Source organism: Colobus angolensis, unplaced genomic scaffold (genome assembly GCF_000951035.1).
Source record: "Colobus angolensis palliatus isolate OR3802 unplaced genomic scaffold, Cang.pa_1.0 Scaffold229, whole genome shotgun sequence".
NCBI classification, from domain to species: domain Eukaryota; kingdom Metazoa; phylum Chordata; class Mammalia; order Primates; family Cercopithecidae; genus Colobus; species Colobus angolensis.
The window spans coordinates 5923740-5945539 of NW_012115477.1; the positions used below are offsets into that span (position 1 = coordinate 5923740).

General features: G+C 42.1%; 2 protein-coding genes across 5 annotated transcripts in view; one reads left to right on the forward strand and one right to left on the reverse strand.

The window, feature by feature from the left end:
• The first annotated feature begins 534 nt into the window (after nt 1-534).
• MALSU1 (mitochondrial assembly of ribosomal large subunit 1) lies at nt 535-11648 on the forward strand. The gene is made up of 4 exons (XM_011944192.1): nt 535-944; nt 2170-2348; nt 9210-9291; nt 11101-11648. Exons 1-4 carry the CDS (start codon nt 689-691, stop codon nt 11289-11291), a joined length of 708 nt encoding a protein of 235 aa, XP_011799582.1. The 5' UTR covers nt 535-688; the 3' UTR covers nt 11292-11648.
• Nucleotides 11649-11965: 317 nt separating this feature from the next.
• Nucleotides 11966-21800, reverse strand: part of IGF2BP3 (insulin-like growth factor 2 mRNA binding protein 3) — a 163976-nt gene continuing 154141 nt past the window's right edge. For 2 of the 4 annotated variants that reach the window (XM_011944196.1, XM_011944193.1), the window contains 5 exons: nt 20894-21013; nt 19397-19471; nt 15282-15413; nt 14496-14609; nt 11966-14217 (listed from right to left, as the gene is read on the reverse strand). In XM_011944196.1, the coding sequence (XP_011799586.1) occupies nt 14119-14217; nt 14496-14609; nt 15282-15413; nt 19397-19471; nt 20894-21013 (540 nt within the window). In that variant the 3' untranslated portion in view covers nt 11966-14118. The remainder of the gene's footprint in view (nt 14218-14495; nt 14610-15281; nt 15414-19396; nt 19472-20893; nt 21014-21800) is intronic. The other 2 variants (XM_011944194.1, XM_011944195.1) reach the window with 2 other exon arrangements.

Consider the following 21800-nt stretch of genomic DNA (forward strand, 5'->3'; position numbering starts at 1 on the left):
CCCCCACCCCCACCCCGCGCACCCAGGATCTATTGCAGTTCTCAAGTCCAATGACTTAATACCGCAACGGTACCTCAAAATTCCTTTCTCACAAAGCTGGTCCCCACAGTGCCGCCCCTGGGCGTGAACTCCTCCATACGAGGGGTGTAGATGGGCTGGCCTAAGAACGGTTTCCAAATGGTCCTTTACGCCTCTGCCTCCCACCCCACTCTAGCCCAGGGTAACAGATTTTCCTCGTGGGATTTCAAATTTGCAAGCGAATCTTGAATATTTTTTAGTAATGAGAGAGGGTAGATTATATGTCCTAATCCCAGCCTAATCAGATTAACAGCAACTTCTGGACATTTAGTACTAGGAACTGTTTTAGGTGCTGTGGAGAGAACAGTTAAAAATGAAACAAAAATTATTGCCTTTATGAGGCTTAGTGGACAGAGTCCAAAAAAGTAACAACGTAGTGCGCCACTGCGACACAAGGTAAAGCAAGCTGGGCAAGCAACACCGGTTCTTTATTCCTGCACGCCCTAATCCCCAAGTAGCTCTTCCGGGTCACTGCGGTCTTCGCAGGCTCCAGACTCCGCCCATGACCCGTCCTTCAGGCCTTGACTCCGCCCACGCATCTGACGTAGAATTTCCAGGCCGGGCTCCCTGAAGTGCCACCCACCAGCGCAGCCGACGGGAGGCTGCTGCTATGGGGTCGAGCGGCTGTGTGGCGCGGCTGCTCGCGCCACTAATGTGGCGCAGGGCGGTTTCTTCGGTGGCGGGGTGCGCGGTCGGAGCTGAGTCCGGGCTTCGGCTGCTGGCCGTGCAGCGGCTTCCCGTAGGAGCAGCGTTCTGCCGGGCTTGCCAGACCCCAAACTTTGTCCGCGGCCTGCACAGCGAGCCTGGCCTGGAGGAGCGGGCGGAGAGGACGGTAGACGAGGAACGCCCAGAATCGGACGCGGCAGGTACTGGCGTGGAGGAGAACGAAGGCGACCTTCTCGGGGCAGTCTGGAGTCAGGTCCCAGCCAAGGTGGCTCTGGGTTCCCCTCTTTGTGCATTTCTTTTGGAGTCACAAAACTCCTGCACATCCAGAGCTGGCAGGGACTTCAAAGGTTGTTGGCGCCAACTTTCCCTTTTCACAGTGAAGAAACTGAGGGCAAGAGATGAACTGCAAAATCCCAGCCTCCCGGATGGCCACCTCCCACCCTTGGCATCACAGTCTTACCGTCCTCACCTCCTTTCACTCTCTTCCTAGGATCCTGGAAAATGGGTTTGTGGGGACTGTTGGGGCTTGAGGATTCTGAGGAGCTAGGGTCTAGGTGCGAAGGGGTGCGTAGGAAGCACCAATATTAGGTGGGTCCAAGTTAATATCCTCTAGTTATTGCTGACGTTTTTAGAAACTTAGGAATGATAGATTACATCTAAGAATGTAGAGTATGAGAGGGAGAGGCCTTAGTGGACTTAGCTACTAGGTCCTTTGGAGTCGGCTTTAGAACTTGGGCGAGCTTTAAATTTACAGCTTGTACTACTCCAAGCTGAATATCAGAGTATCTAAATCTTTACGGGAAAAAAAATTAGATTTTCACAGGTAACAGTTGTTAATAACCCAGTGGCTTTATATGAAAACTTAAAGGTTCAAAATAATAATTACTTAAAAATGTAGCTCTTTCAGTGACTGATCTTAGGCCACAGTAATTCTGCTAGGCCTCGGTTTCTTCATCTCTCAATTGAAGGTTGTGGACCAGGTATATCTAAGAGCCCTTCCAGCTCATAATTCTGTGACATGTTATGACTGAGATTCAATGTAATATGCTCCAGGATATCACCTCCTACCCAATTGTGGCACTGTTTTTCTTTGTACAGCATTTCTGTGTTTGTGGTGTATTGCTCCTTTTAAGTATTAGTGAATAGAAAGTCATTTGTCAGTGATGTCTGGTTCTACTTGCATATGGTTAATAGTGAAGGATGTATAGTGGCTCTGCGTAATCTGAGCACTGACCATAAAAGTTGAGCAGTGCTATGATACTGCTGTCTAGGTTGAGCTTCCAGGAGGCCTTTTCCCTGCTGTCTGTAAAAACACTTTGGATCTAAACACCCTGGTGGAAGAACAGTCAGCTGCTGGCATCTCTGGGTGCATACAGGTCTCTCTGCTTGGCCGTCTTGATACAAATAACTATTTGTGCATTTCAGATCATACTGGTCCCAAGTTTGACATCGATATGATGGTTTCACTTCTGAGGCAAGAAAATGCAAGAGACATTTGTGTGATCCAGGTTCCTCCAGAAATGAGATACACAGATTACTTTGTGATTGGTAGTGGAACTTCTCCCCGACACTTACACGCCATGGCCTTCTACATTGTGAAAATGGTAGGATGCTTTCTTTTCTCTTTTGGACCATTGACTGAGTGGGATAGTGACAGTGCATCAGGCCAAGGAGCAACACTTAGAGAGTAAACCCATCATACAAAGTTACAGAAGAAGCCCACATTTTCAGAATTTGCATGAATTCATTTTATGTTCTTTGATAGTGAAAGGTATGGGAACAAATATCCAGCCCTGTTGAGTTAGGATGTTTCTAATTCTTTTCTCTTGTGACCGCAAGTTTTTTTTTTTTTTTTTTTTTTTTTTTTTAGTTGAGACGGAGTTTTGCTCTTGTTGCCCAGGCTGGAGTGCAATGGCGTGATCTTGGTTCACGGCAACCTCTGCCTCCAGGGTTCAAGCGATTCTCCTGCCTCAGCCTCCCGAGTAGCTGGGATTACAGGCATGTGCTGCCATGCCCAGCTAATTTTGTATTTTTAGTAGAGACGGGTTTCTCCATGTTGGACCGGCTGGTCTCGAACTCCCGACCTCGGGGGATCCGCCTGCCTTGGCCTCCTGAAGTGCTAGGATTACTGGCATGAGCCACTGCGCCCAGCTGGAAGGTAATATTTTATAACCCGAGGCAAGTTAGAAGACAGTATAACCAGAGGGAGTTCTAGAGGCAGTATCCATTGCGGTAGCCACTAGCCACATGTGCCTATTTAATTATAAATTAGAATATAAATTCAGCCAGGCATGGTGGCTCACGCCGGTAATCCCAGCACTTTGGGAGGCTGAGGTGGGTGGATCACCAAGTCAAGAGATCAAGACCATCCTGGCCAACATGGTGAAACGCTGTCTCTACTAAAAATATAAAAATTAGCTGGGTGTGGTGGCGTGTGTCTGTAGTCCCAGCTACTCCGGAGGCTGAGGCAGGAGAATCATGAACCCGGGAGGCGGAGGTTGCAGTGAGCCAAGATCACACCACTTCTCTCCAGCCTGGTGACAGAGCGAGACTCTGTCTCAAAAAAAATAAATAAAATATAAATTCAGTTCTGCAGTCATATTAACTATATTTCAGATGCTCAATAGCCACGTGTGGCTAATGGCTACCATATGGGACGGCCATAAAGCATTTTCATAATTGTAAAATGTTCTATTGGACAGTGCTGGCCTGGAGTTTAATTCAAATATTTCAGCATGCCCAGTGTTCCTAAGCACTGTACGGGGTATTGGGAAGGTAAGAACAAAAAAGATCTGTAGTCCTTGCCCTTACAGGTCTAGTTGAGGAAAGAAAGGGGGATTGTTTTCCAGTTGCACTGAATATGAATCAGAATGAGGAAGAAACTACTTGGAAGCCTCCAGCTGACTTTGGTACCATTCCACAGGGCCATGATACCTTTCTTAGTCTGTTGAGAATTGGTCATAGAGGAGGCAGTTAAGACCAAAAGAGTAGCTGAGATTGTATAGAGAACGGTTGTAAAATAAAAAGGTGGGGGCTGTACACAAAACCCTGGTGCAACATGACAGAGCAGAAGAAGATGCCAAAAACGTGGTAATTGGAGAGATAGGAAGAGAACTAGGAAAGCATAAAGAAGAGATATAAAGACAGCATACCAGGGTCTCTATCAGATGTAATGGTGGGATAGAGTAAGAAGACTTAGTGACCATTGGACTTGGGGATGTAAAAAGAATGGGAGGTTTTACAGAGAAACTTGTGTGAAAGAGATAGATAGAAATTACCTTTACAAAGATTTTAGATGAGGAGAGAAATGCAAAGGCAAGAAAGTTTTGTTGTTTGTGGTAAAATATATATAACGTAAAACCTACCATTGAATCTTTTTTATTTTTTTTTTGAAACAGAGTCTCACTCTGTCGCCCAGGCTGGAGTGGAGTCTCGCTTTGTCACCCAGGCTGGAGTGCAGTTGCTCGATCTCGGCTCACTGCAACCTCCACCTTCCGGATTCCAGTGATTCTCCAGCCTAACCCTCCTGAGTAGATGGGATTATAGGCACCCGCCACCTTGCTCGGCTGATTTTTCTATTTTTAGTAGAGATGGGGTTTCACCATGTTGGTCAGGCTGGTCTCCAGCTCCTGACCTCATGATCCGCCCACCTCGGCCTCCCAAAGTGCTGGGATTACAGGCGTGAGCCATTGTGCCCCACCCATTTAGTAATTTTAAAATGTGTTGTTCAGTAGCTTTAAGTACCTTCACATTGATGTGCAATCATTACCACCATCCATCTCCAGAACTTTTTTCATCTTGCAAAACCGAAACACTGAACTCATTAAACAATAACTCCCCATTTCCCCTTCCCTAGGCAGCTACCATTCTACTGCCTGTCTCTATGAATTTGACTACTTTTCAGTATCTCGTAAGAGTAGAATCATACATTTGTGACCAACTTATCTGACTTAGCATAATGTCTTCAAGGCTCATCCATGTAGCAACATGTGCCAGAATTTCCTTCTTTCTTAAGGCTGAATAATACTCTGTCTTATGTATATACCACATTTCGTTTATCCTTTTATCCATTGATGGACACTTAGATTGCCCCCCACCTTTTGGCTATTGTGAATAATGATGGTACAAATATGGGTATAGAAATACTGTTCATGAGGCTGGGCGCAGTGGCTTATGCCTGTCATCCCAGCATTTTGAGAGGCCAAAGTGGGTAGATTGCTTGAGCTCAGAAGTTTGAAACCAGCCTGGGCAACACGGTGAAACCCCATCTCTACAAAAAAGACAAAAAATAAGATAAAAAATTGGCCGGGCTTGGTGGTGTGTGCCTGTAGTCCCAGCTACTTGGGATGCTGAGGTGAAGGATTGCTTGAGCCCAGGAGGTTGAGGCTGCAGTGAGCCGAGATTGTACCACTGCACTCCACCCTGGGTGACAGAGCAAGACGCTGTCTCAAAAAACAAACAAACAAACAGGCTGGGCTCACGCCTGTAATCCCAGCACTTTGGGAGGCCAAGGCAGGTAGATCACCTGAGGTTAGGAGTTCAAGACCAGCCTGGTGAAATGGTGAAACCCTGTCTCTATTAAAAATATAATAATTAGCTGGGTGTGGTGGAGGGTGCCGGTAATCCCAGCTACTTGGGAGACTGAGGCAGGAGAATCTCTTGAACCTGGGAGGTGGAGGTTGCAGTGAGCCAAGATCGTGCTGCTGCTCTCCAGCCTGGGTGACAAGAGCAAAACTCAGTCTCAAAAAAAAAATTGTTTATGTCCTTGCTTTTAATGCTTTGGGGTATGTGCAAAGAAATGGGATTGCTGTATCATACAGTGATTCTGTTTTTAATTTTTGTTTTTTTCTATTCACCAGCCTAGCACAAAGCTGAATGTTTTTAATTTTTTGAGGAGCTGCTGTATTCTTTCATAGTGGCTACACCACTTTACATTTCCTCTAGCCCTGTAGTTTCCAGTCTTCACATCCTCACCAACACTTATTTTCTGGTTTTGGTAATAGCCATCCTAATGGGCATGAAGTGATATCTCATTGTGGTTTTTATTTGTATTTCCCTAAGGATTAGTGATGTTGAGCATATTTTCTTTTGCTTATTGCCCATTTGTATATGTTCTTTGAAGAAAAGTCCTTTGCTTTGTTTGTTTGTTTTAAAGAGACAGTGTCTCACCTTGTTGCCCAGGCTTCAGGGCAGTGGTGTGGTCATAGCTCACTGCAGCCTGGAACTTCTGGGCTCAAGTGATCCTCTCACCTCAGCCTCCCAAGTTGCTAGGACTAGAGGAGTAGTAGTTGTCAAATTCATAGAGACAGAAAGTAGAATGGTAGGAGTTACTCCACAATGCCCAGCTAATTTTTTTTTGTAGAGACAGGGTCTCACTATATTGCCCAGACTCTGCCCATTTTAAAATCAGGTTGGTTGGTGTTTTGTTGTTGAGTTGTAGGAGCTCTCTATGTGTTCTGGGTATTAATCCTTTATCAGATATGTGACTTGCAGATGTTTGCCCCATTCTGTGGGTTGCCTTTTTACTCTTTTTAGAGTGTCCTTTGATGCACAAAAGTATTTAATTTTAGTGAAGTCCAATTTCTTTCTTCTTCTGTTGCCTGTGTCTTTGGTATTATATCCAGTAAATAATTGCCAAACCAGTATCATGTTTTCCCCATTTTCTTCTAAGAGTTTTATAGTTTTAGGACTCCTGGTTAGATATTTAACCCATTTCGAGTTAGTTTTTGTGGACGGTAAGGTTTTCCATGTGGACACGTTTCCTCAGCACCCTTTGTTGGAAGGACTGTCCTTTGTGCATTGAATGGTCTTGGCTCCCTTGTTGAAAATCATTTGACCGTATGCACAAGGGTTTATTTCTGTTCTGTGTATTCTGTTTCATCAGTCTGCACGTCTGTCTTTTTGCTAGTTTCAGACTGTTTTGTTTACTATAGCTTTGTTCTAAGTTTTGAAATCAAGAAATACGAGACTCCAACTTTGTTTCTTTTACAAGATTGTTTTGGCTATTTGGGGTTCCTTGAGAGTCCGTATAATTTTGTTTTGAGATGTTCCGCTTATGTTACCCGGGCTGTGGTACAGTGGCACAATCTCGGCTCACAGATTCAAGCAATTCTCCTGCCTCAGCCTCCCAAGTAGCTGAGGTTACAGGTGCCCGCCACCATGCCCAGCTAATTTTTTGTATTTTGAGTAGAGATGAGGTTTCACCATTTTGGCCAGGCTGGTCTTGAACTCTTGACCTTAGATGATCCACCTGCCTTGGCCTCCCGAAGTGCTGGGATTACAGGTGTTAGCCACCATGCCTGGACCCATATAAATTTTAGGTTGGATTTTTGTTTCTTCAAAAAATATTGTGATCTTGATATAGATTGCATTGAATCTGTGGACTGCATTGGGTAGTATTGGCATCTTTACAGTATTGTCTTCCCATCCATGAATATGAAGTATCTTTCCATTTACTGGCATCTTTAAGTTCTTTCAGCAGTGTTTTGTAGTCTTCAATGTGCAAGTCTTTTGCTCCTGTGGTTAAGATTATTCTGCTAGGCTGGGTATGGTGGCTCATGTCTGTAATCACAGCACTTGGGGAGGCCGAAGCAGGCGGATCACCTGAGGTCAGGAGTTCGAGACCAGCCTGACCAACATGGAGAACCCTCATCTCTACTAAAAACACAAAATTAGTCGGGCGTGGTGGTACATGCCTGTAATCCCGGCTTCTTGGGAGGCCGAGGCAGGAGAATCGCTTGAACTCGGGAGGCGGAGGTTACTGTGAGCTGAGATTGCGCCATTGTACTGCAGCCTGGGCAACAAGAGCAAAACTCAAAACAAGAACGTCTCAATTAAAAAAAAGGATTATTCTGTTACTGTAAATGGAATTTTAAAAACTTTATTTTCAGGTTGCTCATTGTTACCGTATAGAAATGCGACGGATTTTTGTGTGCTGAATTTGTTTAGTAGTCCTAACTGGGCTTTTTTTGTGGAATCTTTGGGCTTTTCTACATGTCAAGTTGTATTGTCTTCAGAGATAATTTTACTTCTTCCTTTCCAATTTGGATACCCTTTTTTTTTCTTGACGAATTGCTCCGACTTCCAATACTGTGTTGAATAGAAGTAGGAAAAGCAGGCATACTTAGTCTTATTCCTAGTCTTACAGGAAAGCTTTCAGTCTCATCATTGAATATATTAGCTGTGTGCTTTTGTTACATGGCCTTGATTATGTTGAAGTAATTTCCTTTTATGCCTACTTCGTTGAGTGCTTTATTGTCATAGGGTATTGAATTTTGTTAAATGCTTTTTCTGCATCAGTTCAGATTATCATATAGATTTTTTCTTCATTCTATTAATGTGGTGTTACTGCATTGATCCGTTTTTATATGTTGAACCACCTTGCATTCCAGGGATAAATCCCACTTGGTCATGGTCTATAATCCTTTTAATATGCTGCTGAATTTGGGTTGCTAGTATTTTGTTGAGAATTTTTGCATCAAATGTTCATCAGGGGTATTGGTCTTATGCAATGAGTTAGGAAGTGTTCCCTGCTCTTCCAATTTTTGGGGAGAATTTGAGTATTGCATTCTGGTTTAAATATTTGGTAAAACTTGCCAGGGAAGCTGTCTGGTCTAGGACTTTTGTTGACAGATTTTTGATTACTGATCCAATCCCCATACTAGTTACGGTCTATTGAAACTTTGTATTTCTTCATGATTCAGTCGGTAGGTTGTGTGTTTCTAGAAATTTTGCTATTTCATCTAGGTTACCCAGTTGTTTGGTGTACAGTTGCTCATAGTACTCTTACAATCCTGTTTCTCTAAAATCAGTAGTATCACCTCTTTCATTTCAGATTTTAGTTGTCTTTTTTTCTTAGTCATTCTAAGAACCAAATCCTAGTTTCATTGATTTTTGTCTTTTTCCTGCCCTAATTATCGTTTCCTTTGATTTTGGGGTGATGTATATGAGATGTCCTTTGTCTCTTTTAAGTTTTTACTTAATGGCCATCTTGTTTGATATTAGTATATCTGTCTTAACAAAAGAACTGAACACATTTATAGGATGACAGGGTTCCATTAACATGTCATGAAGGCAGATGAGGTGAAATCAGTGGCACTGAGACAACCTGGCTTTATAAACAGAAGGTAGTATCTGCAGTCCCTAAAGGTGAAGGGAAGCTGGGAGGAACACAAGTGATGGATGTAGGTGGGTACCACATGCTGACTGAGCTTTTTCAGCCTCAGAGGCACCTTGGTGAATGAATCGGGTTACCCTTTCAGAAGGGCTGGGGCAGGAGAATTCAGGGGAGAGGTGAAGGTGGTAAGATTTAGAGGGAGAAATAGTTTCCCTAAGTTATTCATCACAGGGCAAAGTATAGCAATGAGAAATGGGTAAGATTCAAAAAACAAAAACCAACAGACCTTCAGCAAGAACAGGCTTCCCCCTTCCCCTCTCCCTTTAATAAACCATGTGGCTTTTTGCAGTACAAACACCTGAAATGTAAACGTGACACTCATGTTAAGATTGAAGGGAAGGACACTGATGACTGGATGTGCGTGGATTTTGGTAAGTTATTCTGGCATTTTTTTTTTTTTTTGAGACAGAGTCTCGCTGTGTCACACAGGCTGGAGTGCAGTGGCTGGATCTCAGCTCACTGCAAGCTCTGCCTCCCGGGTTTACGCCATTCTCCTGCCTCAGCCTCCCGAGTAGCTGGGACTACAGGCGCCCGCCACCTCGCCCGGCTAGTTTTTTGTATTTTTTAGTAGAGACGGGGTTTCACCGTGTTAGCCAGGATGGTCTCGATCTGCTGACCTCGTGATCCACCCGTCTCGGCCTCCCAAAGTGCTGGGATTACAGGCTTGAGCCACCGCGCCCGGCCTATTCTGGCATATTTTATAGGTAACTGATGGTACTACACTAATCTTGAGTTGTTTTCAGTTGCAAAAGGATTGAGATCAAATTGATGAATGTATTCCCAGGTAAGAGTTTTGAAGTGTGTTTAAGGTAACAAAAGTTTTTTTAGTTATAATCCAGGTGGTCTTATTCACATGTAGAATTTTCACCTAACTAAGCCAAAATACCCTGGATAATGCGCACCTGGAGGAAGATATATACTGCGTGGTGTGTCCAGGTGGTCTTATTCACATGTAGAATTTTCACCTAACTAAGCCAAAATACCCTGGATAATGCGCACCTGGAGGAAGATATATACTGCGTGGTGTGTACCTACTAGCCATACAGATCAGGAAGGTGGTGGACAAGAGTAACATAGTAGAGGCGGGAGAGATTCCGTAGTAGTGGTAGAGGAAGGTTTGGGGGCTGGGGTGCATAGATGAGGATGAGGTTATTCCAGGCACAAGAAAGGACAAGAACAGAGGACTAGAATTTTGAAACGGTCTAACAACTTTGGGTATTAATGTGTACATAGTTTCAAAGCACCTCCCAACAAGATATACTATTTACAAAGGGGAAAACATAGCTGTATGTCAAGAACTGAGGAATCTGAGATTTTATTCTACTGGTAAGCTAATAAGTTGTCCCGCCAGTTTTCATGGATACTGGTGAAAGCCAAGACTATTAGAGGGTTAGAGGCAAAGGACAGTTTATTACTCACAGCAGTAGCCAGCATCCATTTTGCACTGGTTTCCTGAGTTCTGGATTCCATAGGGCAACACAGGCCAGATGACACCAGCACACACAGTTGTAAAACAGGAACTCAGATGAGGGTGTCTGGGCCTTTGTGTAACTGGCAAGAAGCAGGGCTACCTTTGCTCTGATGGTTTCTCACTTTTGTCACTATTAACTGTTTTGGACCAGGTCATTTTGCACGTGGGGTGGGGTGTCTCTTGTGCAATGGTAGGATGTTTAGCAGTATCCTCCTTTCCAATTGTGACAATCAAAAATGACCCTAAACATTACCAATATTACCCAATTGAGAAATGCTGCTGTAAGCAAAGCTGCCCTTTGCCCTGGAGGGAGGCAGTATCTTTCTGTTAAGAATATTCACAATACAAAACATTCATGGATGGAACAAAATGCAGTCAGTGTTTTGCACAAAAGATGTGCGTAAGTGTGTTATCCATGGGGAATTGTCACCGAAGAGAAACCTGACCACCTTTAGTCTCTTTGATAAAGTTACTATCACCAGCAATGTTATATATTGACATATCCCTCCTGTAAGGCACACTGAGAAAGGCATAGTATCACTTCTGTGGTATTTTTGCCGGGATGGGGTCCACAGTGATGCTAATCTGGGAACCACACTTGAGAACCACTGCTCTATTCCTAGAGTTATACTAGCCAGTGTGTGTTGTAAGGTAAAAATAAAAGCAAATGAACTATTCCTTCATTGTATCTCTTGTCTGTCCCTGATAGGCAGCATGGTGATTCATTTGATGCTTCCAGAAACCAGAGAAATCTATGAATTAGAGAAATTATGGACCCTACGTTCTTATGATGACCAGTTAGCTCAGATAGCACCTGAGACGGTACCTGAAGACTTCATTCTTGGAATAGAAGAAGATGATACTTCATCTGTGACTCCAGTGGAGTTCAAATGTGAATAAAATATTTTATGCACTGCTTTAGTTATTTCAGATTTGGATTGAGTCACTTATTGGAAAATACAGCTCCTAAAGCCTGCCTCCTTGGTTAGGCTGCTCTTAGGACAAGGCTTGTCTACTTCATGGGCACTCCTGCTAACTGACATGCAGAGACTGTAGATAAGAAGTGGGCTAATACCTGCAACCAAAAATCAGTACACTCTACCCAAAACTTATGACACGCTGCCTTTATCCTAGAAATATCAGAATTTCCTGGAGTTAGTTAGCACTGGCTCCTGTGATTGAGTTCTCTGCTCAGATTTTTATTAATTTAGCTTAAATGTAAATCTTAACCCTGTTTAATGGAATAGCAAAAATTTTTAAAAGTAACATAAAATGTACCACCAGCCCACTGGTCCTATTTTTATACTTTTTCTTTGAGGTGATAATATTCTTCTAGGAGGACTTCTGTAACCCTTCCACAATACTCCAGTAACAAACGAAAGTAAACAAAGTGTTAGGAAAAACTCTGAAAGCTCTAGTTCTTAGTTCATATGCAAGAGTATTATCAAGGTTCACATTAAGTACTATGGCTGGACATGGGATAACAGAAATCTGTCTATAGAGTTTGAAAAACTCAGATTCAGAATGTTCACATACAATTGAAAACCAAAAATAAAATGTACTACACAACAAGCTGCACCTAAATGATGAAAAACTTTATTCTGCGTCAAGATACCTGGAAAATGAAGCTGCATTTGGGGCACATTATACATGAGGAATGATCCATATACGGCGAGTACAAAACTCAATTATAGAATTATTTCTTAGCTAGTACCAGATACTCCAAATTACAAATGCTTAAGTAAAAGTAAAATATGATTTGCCATACTAAAAGGCTAGAAGTGAAATATGACAGAATTTAAACCAGCAGATATAAATGCAGCACCTATGTGTATATTTTTTAAAAATCAAATATTGGGGAAAAAAAAATATTGAGAAAAGCTCTGGCCTTAAACACATCTCACCTGAAATCCAACCAGAAAGCCAGTCCATGATTTTAGCAATTTTAATTCATTGTATGAAAAAAAAAATTATGAATGCTAGGAGAATCCAGTGACAAAAAGGGCACTTTTTTGGTTAAAACTACAAAAGAAACTTGTTTTGTGAGAACATTAAGGAAAACATTTTAAATCATTTTCAAAATGTCTAATTGATATGATCTTCAGAAAAACAGTTTGTATAGAAATTCATCTTGAAATAAGAATGAGGCAGTGATTTTTTTTAAAGGGTTATATATATATATCCTTTAGATCAGTGTAATATGACTGTGATCATCTTACAAACAAAACTCAAAATCAATTCAGAGAGCAGCGTGGCCTTGGAGACCACCCACACCCAACACAATTGTACACACTGGGCTTTGCTGTCAAGCTAAGCAGTGAGCAAATGAGTTTGGTATCAAAGGTCATATGTTTTCACAGTCATTCAAATTATATCCCAAAAACTTTTCTTTTATTCTCTATCTTTTGACTTTTTTTTCTTCAAAGAACTGATTGCAGAGTATACAGAAATCCTGCTATACTTATGTACTACTTTAGGTGGAGTCTAATTTTTTTTTTTTTTAATTTATCAGTGCTTAAAAATCTTCAAAATACTAGTGAGGCTCATGACAGTGCTGGCTGCATGGAAATGTAGCCTTTTGTTGCCTTTAAACACTGTCACACCATCTATGACTGTCCCATTGGTCTGAAGTGTACTGGCAAACAGCATCCTGTAAGACAAGCTAAAGCTTGCTTTTTGCCAATTAGTTGAAAGTCCTGCATCTCTTCATTGATGCACTTTCTGTAGGTATTGATAGTCAAAAGCACAAAGCATTTATTATGCATTCAATCATGTAGCTAAACAAAAAACTGAAGTCTCCTGAAGCCATTTAAACCAGCCGTTCCAAAACCTCCTGCCACCACTTTCTTAGTACCATCAAACACTTTCTCAACTATAAATGAAAGAATAAATGGTAGTGCTGCTCTCCAGATATTAGGCACTGCTCCATATCTTTGAACATTTGATTTTTTTTACCTAATAACTGTGTCAAAAGCCTCAAAAAACCCTGAAATTAATTTTCCAGCTTTACTGTCACCAGCCAGAAGTAAAATTCTTAATTTGCCTGTTAGCTGATTGCTGTTAAATTTTAAATTTATTTTTTAAAAAACGGTTGGACTTCTATCATTATAAAGTATATAAAATTTTCAAAAAAAAGGAACAATTTTGCTTTTCATTGTATTATTGAATACCTGAGGTAGTTGAGTAAAAATGCACATTTAATACCCCTGCCAACACCATTCAGCACTTCCCTTAGGTTACTCATGTTAGTGTTAGGTAAAAATAAAACTGAGAACAGTTTTTCTATGCTAATGGCTTAACATTTAAGTTCCTGTGATAATTATTCTGACCCAATTGTAACAATTGGATTTAGGAGCAATCTATTTGATGAATTTAGTGAAAGCATCATTAAGCCAATTTCTGGCATTATGGGGGAATATTAAGAATAATTAGAATATCTGTTATACTGTGAGACTACAACAAAGGGAAGTGCATAGAGCTCTTCTCTTTCCCTCCCTCCCCTACCCTTTTTTTTTTGTTTTAAAGCTGGGTGTCATACATTTCAGAGAGCATAAAGTATACATTCTCACAGAGACAGGAGTTCAAAAGTTGCCTGGTCCTCAGAAACAACTGGCTAGGTAAAAACTTGTGCATGTGATTCTGGATAGGGGGTCAGCGCCCGTCTGTTGGTTAAGCAATCTGTCTTTGGTTTGGCATCTGCCTCTGTGGTGGGCTGTTTCCTGAGCCTTTACTTCCGTCTTGACTGAGGTGGTCCACTTTGCAGAGCCTTCTGTTGTTGGTGCTGCTTTACCTGAGTCAGAATTTCCTGAATTTTTCTCTGGGCAACCTGGAAAAGGACAGAGCTTTGAAATTCTACTTGATCAAAAGCTACTAAAAGTTATTGTACCCCCTCATTTCAACAATTTCAAATAGAAATCCATTTGATGATTAAAGATACATACTAGTCAGTTTGCTAGTAGTCTCTGAAATCACCTGCTAAAAGGGAGATGAAAAGTCTTAATCATCAAACAATCTTAACTAATTCTATCAGGTAGGAGCACCTGTGGGAGAATTGCTTCCAATTGAGAAAGATACAAAAGCTTATCCATTTTAGAGCCCACTTGCCTGGCAAGCATAGAAGTGACCAGTTATTTTGACAACCACTTGGTCATTCTCATCAGGTGTCTGGTCACGAGGGACAACAACTTCTGCACTTGACAAATTCTGAAGTTCATTCACCTGAAAGAGATAAATATAAATCACATTAAGTGGCAGTTTTAAAGCTTACTTCCTGAGCACTTACTGTGTGCCAGACACTGAGGTATGTATGGCTTTACTAATTTCATTTAGTCCACTAGTAATTCCATGAGGTTATCAGAATTACCCCATTTCAAGATGATTAAGCCTCATCCAAAGAAATTGATTTGTCCAGTTACACAAGTGAATGGCAAAACCAGATTCAAATCCTGAGTCTGATTCCAAAGTGTATGTACTCAGTCACTTCAAAATTATAAATAGCTTTGAAACCCACTTACAAGTTATATGTATTACAAACTAGAAACAGTTTGCTTTTTTTCCCATTACAGATGTAACGAGCTGTAGATGAAATTCTTAAAATTCCTGTTAAGTGTCTGTTCAATAAAAAGCTAAAGTTTTATCAAGAGAATGTTAAATGCTCTTTATAAATATAGGACAATCCTCTCACACAAAGTGATCTGAAAGAGATGCATTACTTTCACTAATAGCTGGCGCCAACACTCAGACAGGAAACAAAAGGCAATCTTCTCCAAACCTTGGTCAAGATGGTCCTGCTTTTTATAAATTAGCCAAAATTCGGGGACTTGGAACTCCTAAGTACCTTTCAACGCTTTCCCTTTCATACCACTGCACAGGTTTTGCTGAAGTACTTGCCGTTTTGCCTCCTTTTCCAATAACTCTGCCAGCAGCAAAGGATGGCACTCTGATATGAGCTTCAAGTTTCACCTCTTCTTTAGGACTAACAAAGTTTTCTTCTTTAATTTTTCCATAAATTCTTCCCTGAGCCTACAGATTAAAACACATCCTATTAGTGTCATTCATGTATGAAATGGAAAAGGTCAGTTAACTCCAAAGTGGGATATCCCAAACCCAAGTGGGATAGCCCTTTGCAGTGACACATCTACATTTCATAGATTATTGAAAATAACATAGAAGAGAGCAGTTAGGAAGTTCTAAAATAACTACTACCAATAACTACTACCCATCACAGTAGAGGCAACTGAATGCTTGGTGGAAGAAGGATAAGCCATATTCTTCTGACGAAAATAGTTAAAGGCAATTAATAGCCTAATAAAAATAAATTTTTGTGGGCAAATGGCCATTTGTACTAAAATTGTGATAGGTAAAAACTTCTCATGCTGGCCATGAGAAATTAATTGCATTTTTCTTTCCTTTTTTTTGGAGATGGGGTCCTTCTGTTGTCCAGGCTGGAGTGCAGTGGCGTAATCACAGCTCACTGCAGCTTCAACCTCCTGGGCTCAAACCATCCTCCCATCTCAGCCTCCTGAGTAGCAGCTGGGACTACAGGCATGCAACACCACATCTGGCTTTTTTTTTTTTTGGGAGATGGAGCCTTACTTTGTTGCCCAGGCTAGAGTGCAGTGGCACGATCTTGGCTCACTGCAACCCCTGCCTTCCAGGTTCAAGCAATTCTCCTGCCTCAGCCTCCCGAGTAGGTGGGATTACAGGTGCCCGCAACCACACACGGCTAATTATTTTTGCATTTTTAGTAGGCATGGGGTTTTACCATGTTGGTCAGGCTGGTCTTGAACTCTTGACCTCAAGTGATCTGCCCGCCTCAGCCTCCCAAAGTGCTAGAATTACAGGCGTGAGCCACCGTGCCACTAATTTTTATAGAAATGGAGGGTCTTGCTATGTTGCCAGGCTTATCACAAACTCCTGGGCTCAAGAGTCCTGCCTTGGCTTCCCAAAGTGTTGCTATTACCAGTACACGCCACCACACCTGGTCTCATTTTTTTTTGAGCAAAAGAGACTGAGAACTGCAGAGTCAGCTATGCCAGGCTCACTAAAAGTCAAGCTCGTGTCTACATGGGCCAGTTAGAAACCTGCTGAGAAAAATGTTTTCAATTTAAATGTGTTTCATACTCTTAGAAGGGTGGTTTTTCCTTTGAATATATCAAAGAGGCTACAACATCAAGACAAGACACTTTTTTTTTCTTTTTTGAGACAGAGCCTTGCCCCGTCATCCAGGTTGGAGTGCAATGGTGTGATTTCAGCTCACTGCAACCTCCGGCCCCCGGGTTCAAGCGATTGTCCTGCCTCAGCCTCCCGAAGTAGTTGGGATTACAGGTGCCCGCCACCACACCCAACTAATTTTTTGTTGTTATTTTAGTTGAGATGGGGATTCACCGTGTTGGCCAGGCTGGTCTTGAACTCCTCACCTCAGGTGATCCACCCACCTCGGCCTCCCAAAGTGCTGGGATTACAGGTGTGAGCAACTGTGCCTGGCTTTTTAAAAAAAAAATTTTTTAAGAGACAGAGTCTCTTTCTGTCACTCAGACTGGAGTACCATGGTGTGATCTCAGCACCCTGCAACCTCTGCCTCCTGGGTTCAAGCGACTCTCCTGCCTCAGCCTCCCAAGGAGCTGGGATTACAGGCACCCGCCACCATGCCCAGCTAATTTTTGTATTTTTAGTAGAGATGGAGTTTTGCCATGTTGGCCAGGCTGGCCTCAAACTCCTGCACTCAAGTGATCCACCCATCTAGGCCTCTCAAAGTGCTGGGATAGCAGGTGTGGATCACTGCACCTGGCCAAGAGACTTCTGATATTTAGAGTCCATACATCCTATCACCTACTGCATGCAACTAGAAGTTATATATAAACAACCTATTACATACAACCATTAGTAAAGGAGAAAGGAGCCCGAGAGTTGGTTTGACAAACTGCCAGGGTAAACCACAAAAAACAATAGTACCCAACACATGTTCACTGATTCAGAAAGCTGAGCTCATTTTAGGGCATTACAGACAAAATTCGTCTTGATACCCTATATTCCATTGATCCTTAATGCCTCAGGGTAATGATGTAGATATTACTATTACTTAACACAGTCAAAAGCACACTAGGGATATATACACTATCCTCCAAAACTGAAGCTCTTGAATTTGTAAGAAAAAATACGGGGTAGAAGGTTTACCATTCCTTAGATCTCTAAAATAAAACATTCAGTTAGCATTGTCACCAATCACATAAATGAAATTTAACCACTATGGCTTAAGTGTTAACATTTAAGTTAACTATAAAACATGAGTTTTATTAGAGAATACAGGGAAAGAACTTTGAAGTTCCTATTATACAAGCATCATAGGAGTTGCAGGACAGTAATTCCACTTATAAGACTAAAAGCTCAGCACCAAGAAGAGATATGTTTGTATTTATCTTTTAAGATTTCAAACTAAAAGTGACCCTGAAGGTTTGGGATAGGAAGCAGTTTTCAACAATTCTGAGTTAAGATTTGAACTGCCTGGATCACAAGGCTGCTCTGAAGGAATACATTTCTTCGCATTATTTTCTTTCTTCACCTAATCACCCACAGCTCAAAGCACCTCCTTCGTTTCCCATTCTTCCCGCAAATGAAGTGAAAGCAGCTTTGGATTTTTAGTGAAAAAATGGCCCAGAGAAAATAGAAGTCAAAGAAAGTGATTTTTTGTTTGTTTTTAAGGGAGAGAGGTGGGGTGGGGAGAGAACTATATGCACTGTTACTAGTTACTGTCACACTTTAAGGCTAAGAAAACTAAGGCTTGGCCAGGGGCACAGTGGCTCACTCCTGTAATCCCAGCACTTTGGGAGGCCAAAGTGGGCGGATCACTTGAGGTCAGGAGTTTGAGACCAGCGTGGCCAACATGGTGAAACCCCATCTCTACTAAAAATAAATTGGCCGGGCATGGGGGCACATGCCTGTAATCCCAGCTACTGGGGAGGCTGAGGCAGGAGGATCGCTTGAACACAGGAGGCGGAGTTTGCAGTGAGCCGAGATCACGCCACTGCAGTCCAGTCTGGGCAACAGAGTGAGACTCTGTCTCAAAAAAACCAAAAAAACAAAAAAGAACTATGGCTTAAGGTTAAATAATTGTCTTCTTACTACACAGCCACTAAATGTTCTAAGACAAGATACCCATACTAAATTTTATGGGAGAAATCATACACTAAAAGGAATATATTCATGAATTTGGCATGGTCTTAGTCTGATTCATCCATAGTCTGCTGAATACCCCCAGCATGCTAGTTTTGTGCTGCCCGTGTGTTAGGCACTTTTCTAAACATTTCATATATTGTGTAAACCTTAAACTACCTTAGGATGTAGGTGCTCTTATCCCTGGTTTTACAGAAAAAGGTTAAGTAACTTGCCCAATGTCATACAAGGCAAATGGCAGAGCTAGGATTTGAACTAGCAGCCTGGCTGCCAAGTCTCTGCTCTACCACCTCTCAGTAGACATTGAAAGGCACACTGCAGCCCCAAAGACCTCAAATTCCAATAAACGTGCAATGGTTCATACCAGGACAAATGCTACAAGAGCTCCTGCCATTCCTACCTCTAAGATCCCAAGGATTACAGAGATTTGTAGAGAGTCTATGGGCAGGGTCTCACAGAGATAATCCAAGGGTAAGAGGAAAAAGGGGGCATTTTAATTCAAGGCTAGGGAATCTCAGGGACAGGAGAGAAAACATCTGAAAACAAGTTTCCAAGGCATATTAACCTGGCAGGTTTGTAAATTTTAAGGTCTCACCTTAGCATAGGATTACAAGCCATTGAGCAAAATTCACCTTTGAGAGACAGGTAAACCCAGCAACCAGTACAGAACTCGCAAAGACTTTTGGTTAATTTTGAAATATAATTTTGAGTATGATTCTACTCTGCTCTTAGATAAGAATTTCCATTGACTCTTCTGAGATTCAGACATATTTAAGGGAGACACCAGGTTATGGAGTACTTGTGCATTTGTTACCTGTGGACATAGCACATACCTTGAACTGAGCCTCTGGTGGTCCAGTGATAATCACCATCCTCACTTTAGCATCTGGTGCTTCTGCTGGAGCAATCTGTAACAGACCCAACCAGTTATGATACTTTGAGGTATCACTGATAGCATCTTGGGCCAACCAGCCTAACATTTTCACGTGATTGGCTGAAATGCAGAATTAAAGCCTTCGTGAAGGAAATTAGGGAGAGGCAGCAATTCCTGTGGGTTCACCATTTAGGCCACCCTCCTGCTATATACTATATACTTACTCTGTGCCTGGCTCTAATGGAGACCTCCACATGTAGTCTCTCAGCTAATCCTCACCACATCCTGATGAAGTATTACCTCCACTTCACAAATGCGGAAATGGAAGGCTGGAGAAATTGAGTTACCTGGACCATGATCACACAGCTAACAGAGCTAGAGGGAGAGCTGGGTCTGTCTCCATTGTCCGTGTTCACTACACCAGTGGTGCTCAAAGTGTGGTCCTTGGCTCACTTGCATCAGAGCTCCTTGGGCTTCCTGTGTATGCAACACACTCTAGGAGTCTCTGTACCCTAAGTTTCAAGGATACTGCACACCACATGCCTTTGTTTGTCTGAGGCAGGGTCTTACTCTGTGGCCCAGGCTGGCGTGCAGTGGTGTGATCATAGCTCACTGCAGCTTCAACTACCCAAGCTCAAGTGTTCCTCCCCCCTCAGCCTCCCAAGTAGCTGGGACTACAGGTGAATGCCACCATGCCTGGCTAATTAAAAAAAAAATTTTTTTTTTTGTAGAGATGGGATCTCACCATGTTGCACAGTCTGGTCTTCAACTCCTGGGGTCAAACAATTTGCCTGCTTTGGCCTCCCAAAGTGCTGGGATTACAGGTGTGCGCCACCACACCTGGCCAACCTTTATTTTCCTTAAATAAGGCATCAAAATACAGAATCTTCAGAACACACAGTTATCTATTATGGCAGACACCATTAGTTGTCCTCTGGTATGTTACCTGCTGTAGTTGCAAAATGTTTAGCTGACTGTGCATAGCCTGTATTTTGCCCCTTCAACTTCATCTGGCCAAGTTCTGGGCAATGGCATATAGGTAGAACTATCCCATAGCAGCTAACAAGAAACTTCCGTAGGAGAAAAGCTCTTTATGGTGTTCTCCTCTCCTACTGTCTGGACAACAAACCTGATTCTTGGAGCACTGAATGGTGTCATCTGGAACCATGAGGGACTAAGGCCATACCTGGGGAAGGTGACTTGGAAGGAACTTAGGTCCAAGGACTTGGAGGGGCAGAGTCAACACCCAGCCCTGATGCTCACCTCCAGACTGTGTTTTCTGTACAGAGAAGTTAGCCTCCCTGGTGTGAGCCACTGTTGTTTGGGGTTTTCTTCATATCCTTATGTAACCCTAATAGGGTCTTCTACATTCGATTCAAATTATAAAGTGGCAAGATGATTCATATTTCTGTAACTTACTTGAAGAACCAGAGAGCCACAGCTGGTAGAAGAGTACCTTAATTGAAGCTCCAGCAAAGCGAGAAAGCTGCTTGATGTGCTGGCCCTGCTTGCCGATGATGGCACCGACTGATAGAGCCGGGATAAACAGATGAACAGTCTCCGTTTCTGATTGCTGCTAGAAAAGAAAGGACATGCATGTTTATTTGCTACAAATCAGGCTTTTGTTAACATTAGCTTTAGGATGGACACCTTCTCATGCAGTAGGAATACTAGGAAAGTTTAAGGAAAAGCTACCACAAGAAGTTGACAGGAGCTTACCTAATAGATCAAGAAGATCTCATATAGTCATCCTGAAAACAGTGGTATTTAAAATTTGACTTTTCTCTACGGTTTCCTTAAACTTTAAAATGTCACTGAGTTATGGATTTAAAAGATATGTAGATGTTGTAAAGTTTAATCATATTAGAATAGAGGGACATGGTTGCATTAAAAATTAAGTAAGATCCCCCTACCACTCTCAAGGTAGATTCTTAACAAGTAAATGAAATTCTGGGCTACATATCAAACATGACAGCACTCAAGGACGCCAGCTCCACACCTTATCTATGTAGGTTTCACTCCTTAAACACATACACAGTGAAGTTTTAGAGAAAAGCTGAATTTTGTTACATATGACCAAATTGTATGAAATCTTACCACTGTCATTCAATAGTTATCACATCCAAGTGCAGGACAGGATTAGGAGAGAGCTAATTCACTTTAGTGGTAAGATGCCATAAGATGCTTTCCCACAGAATTCCTTATTCCTTCCATCTGTGCCTTTGCTTTTTTTTTTTTGAGATGGAGTCTCACTCTTGTTGCCCAGACTAGAGTGCAATGGCACAATCTCGGCTCACTGCAACCTCTCCATCTCCAGGGTTCGAGCTCTTCTCCTGCCTCAGCTTCCCGAGTAGCTGAGATTA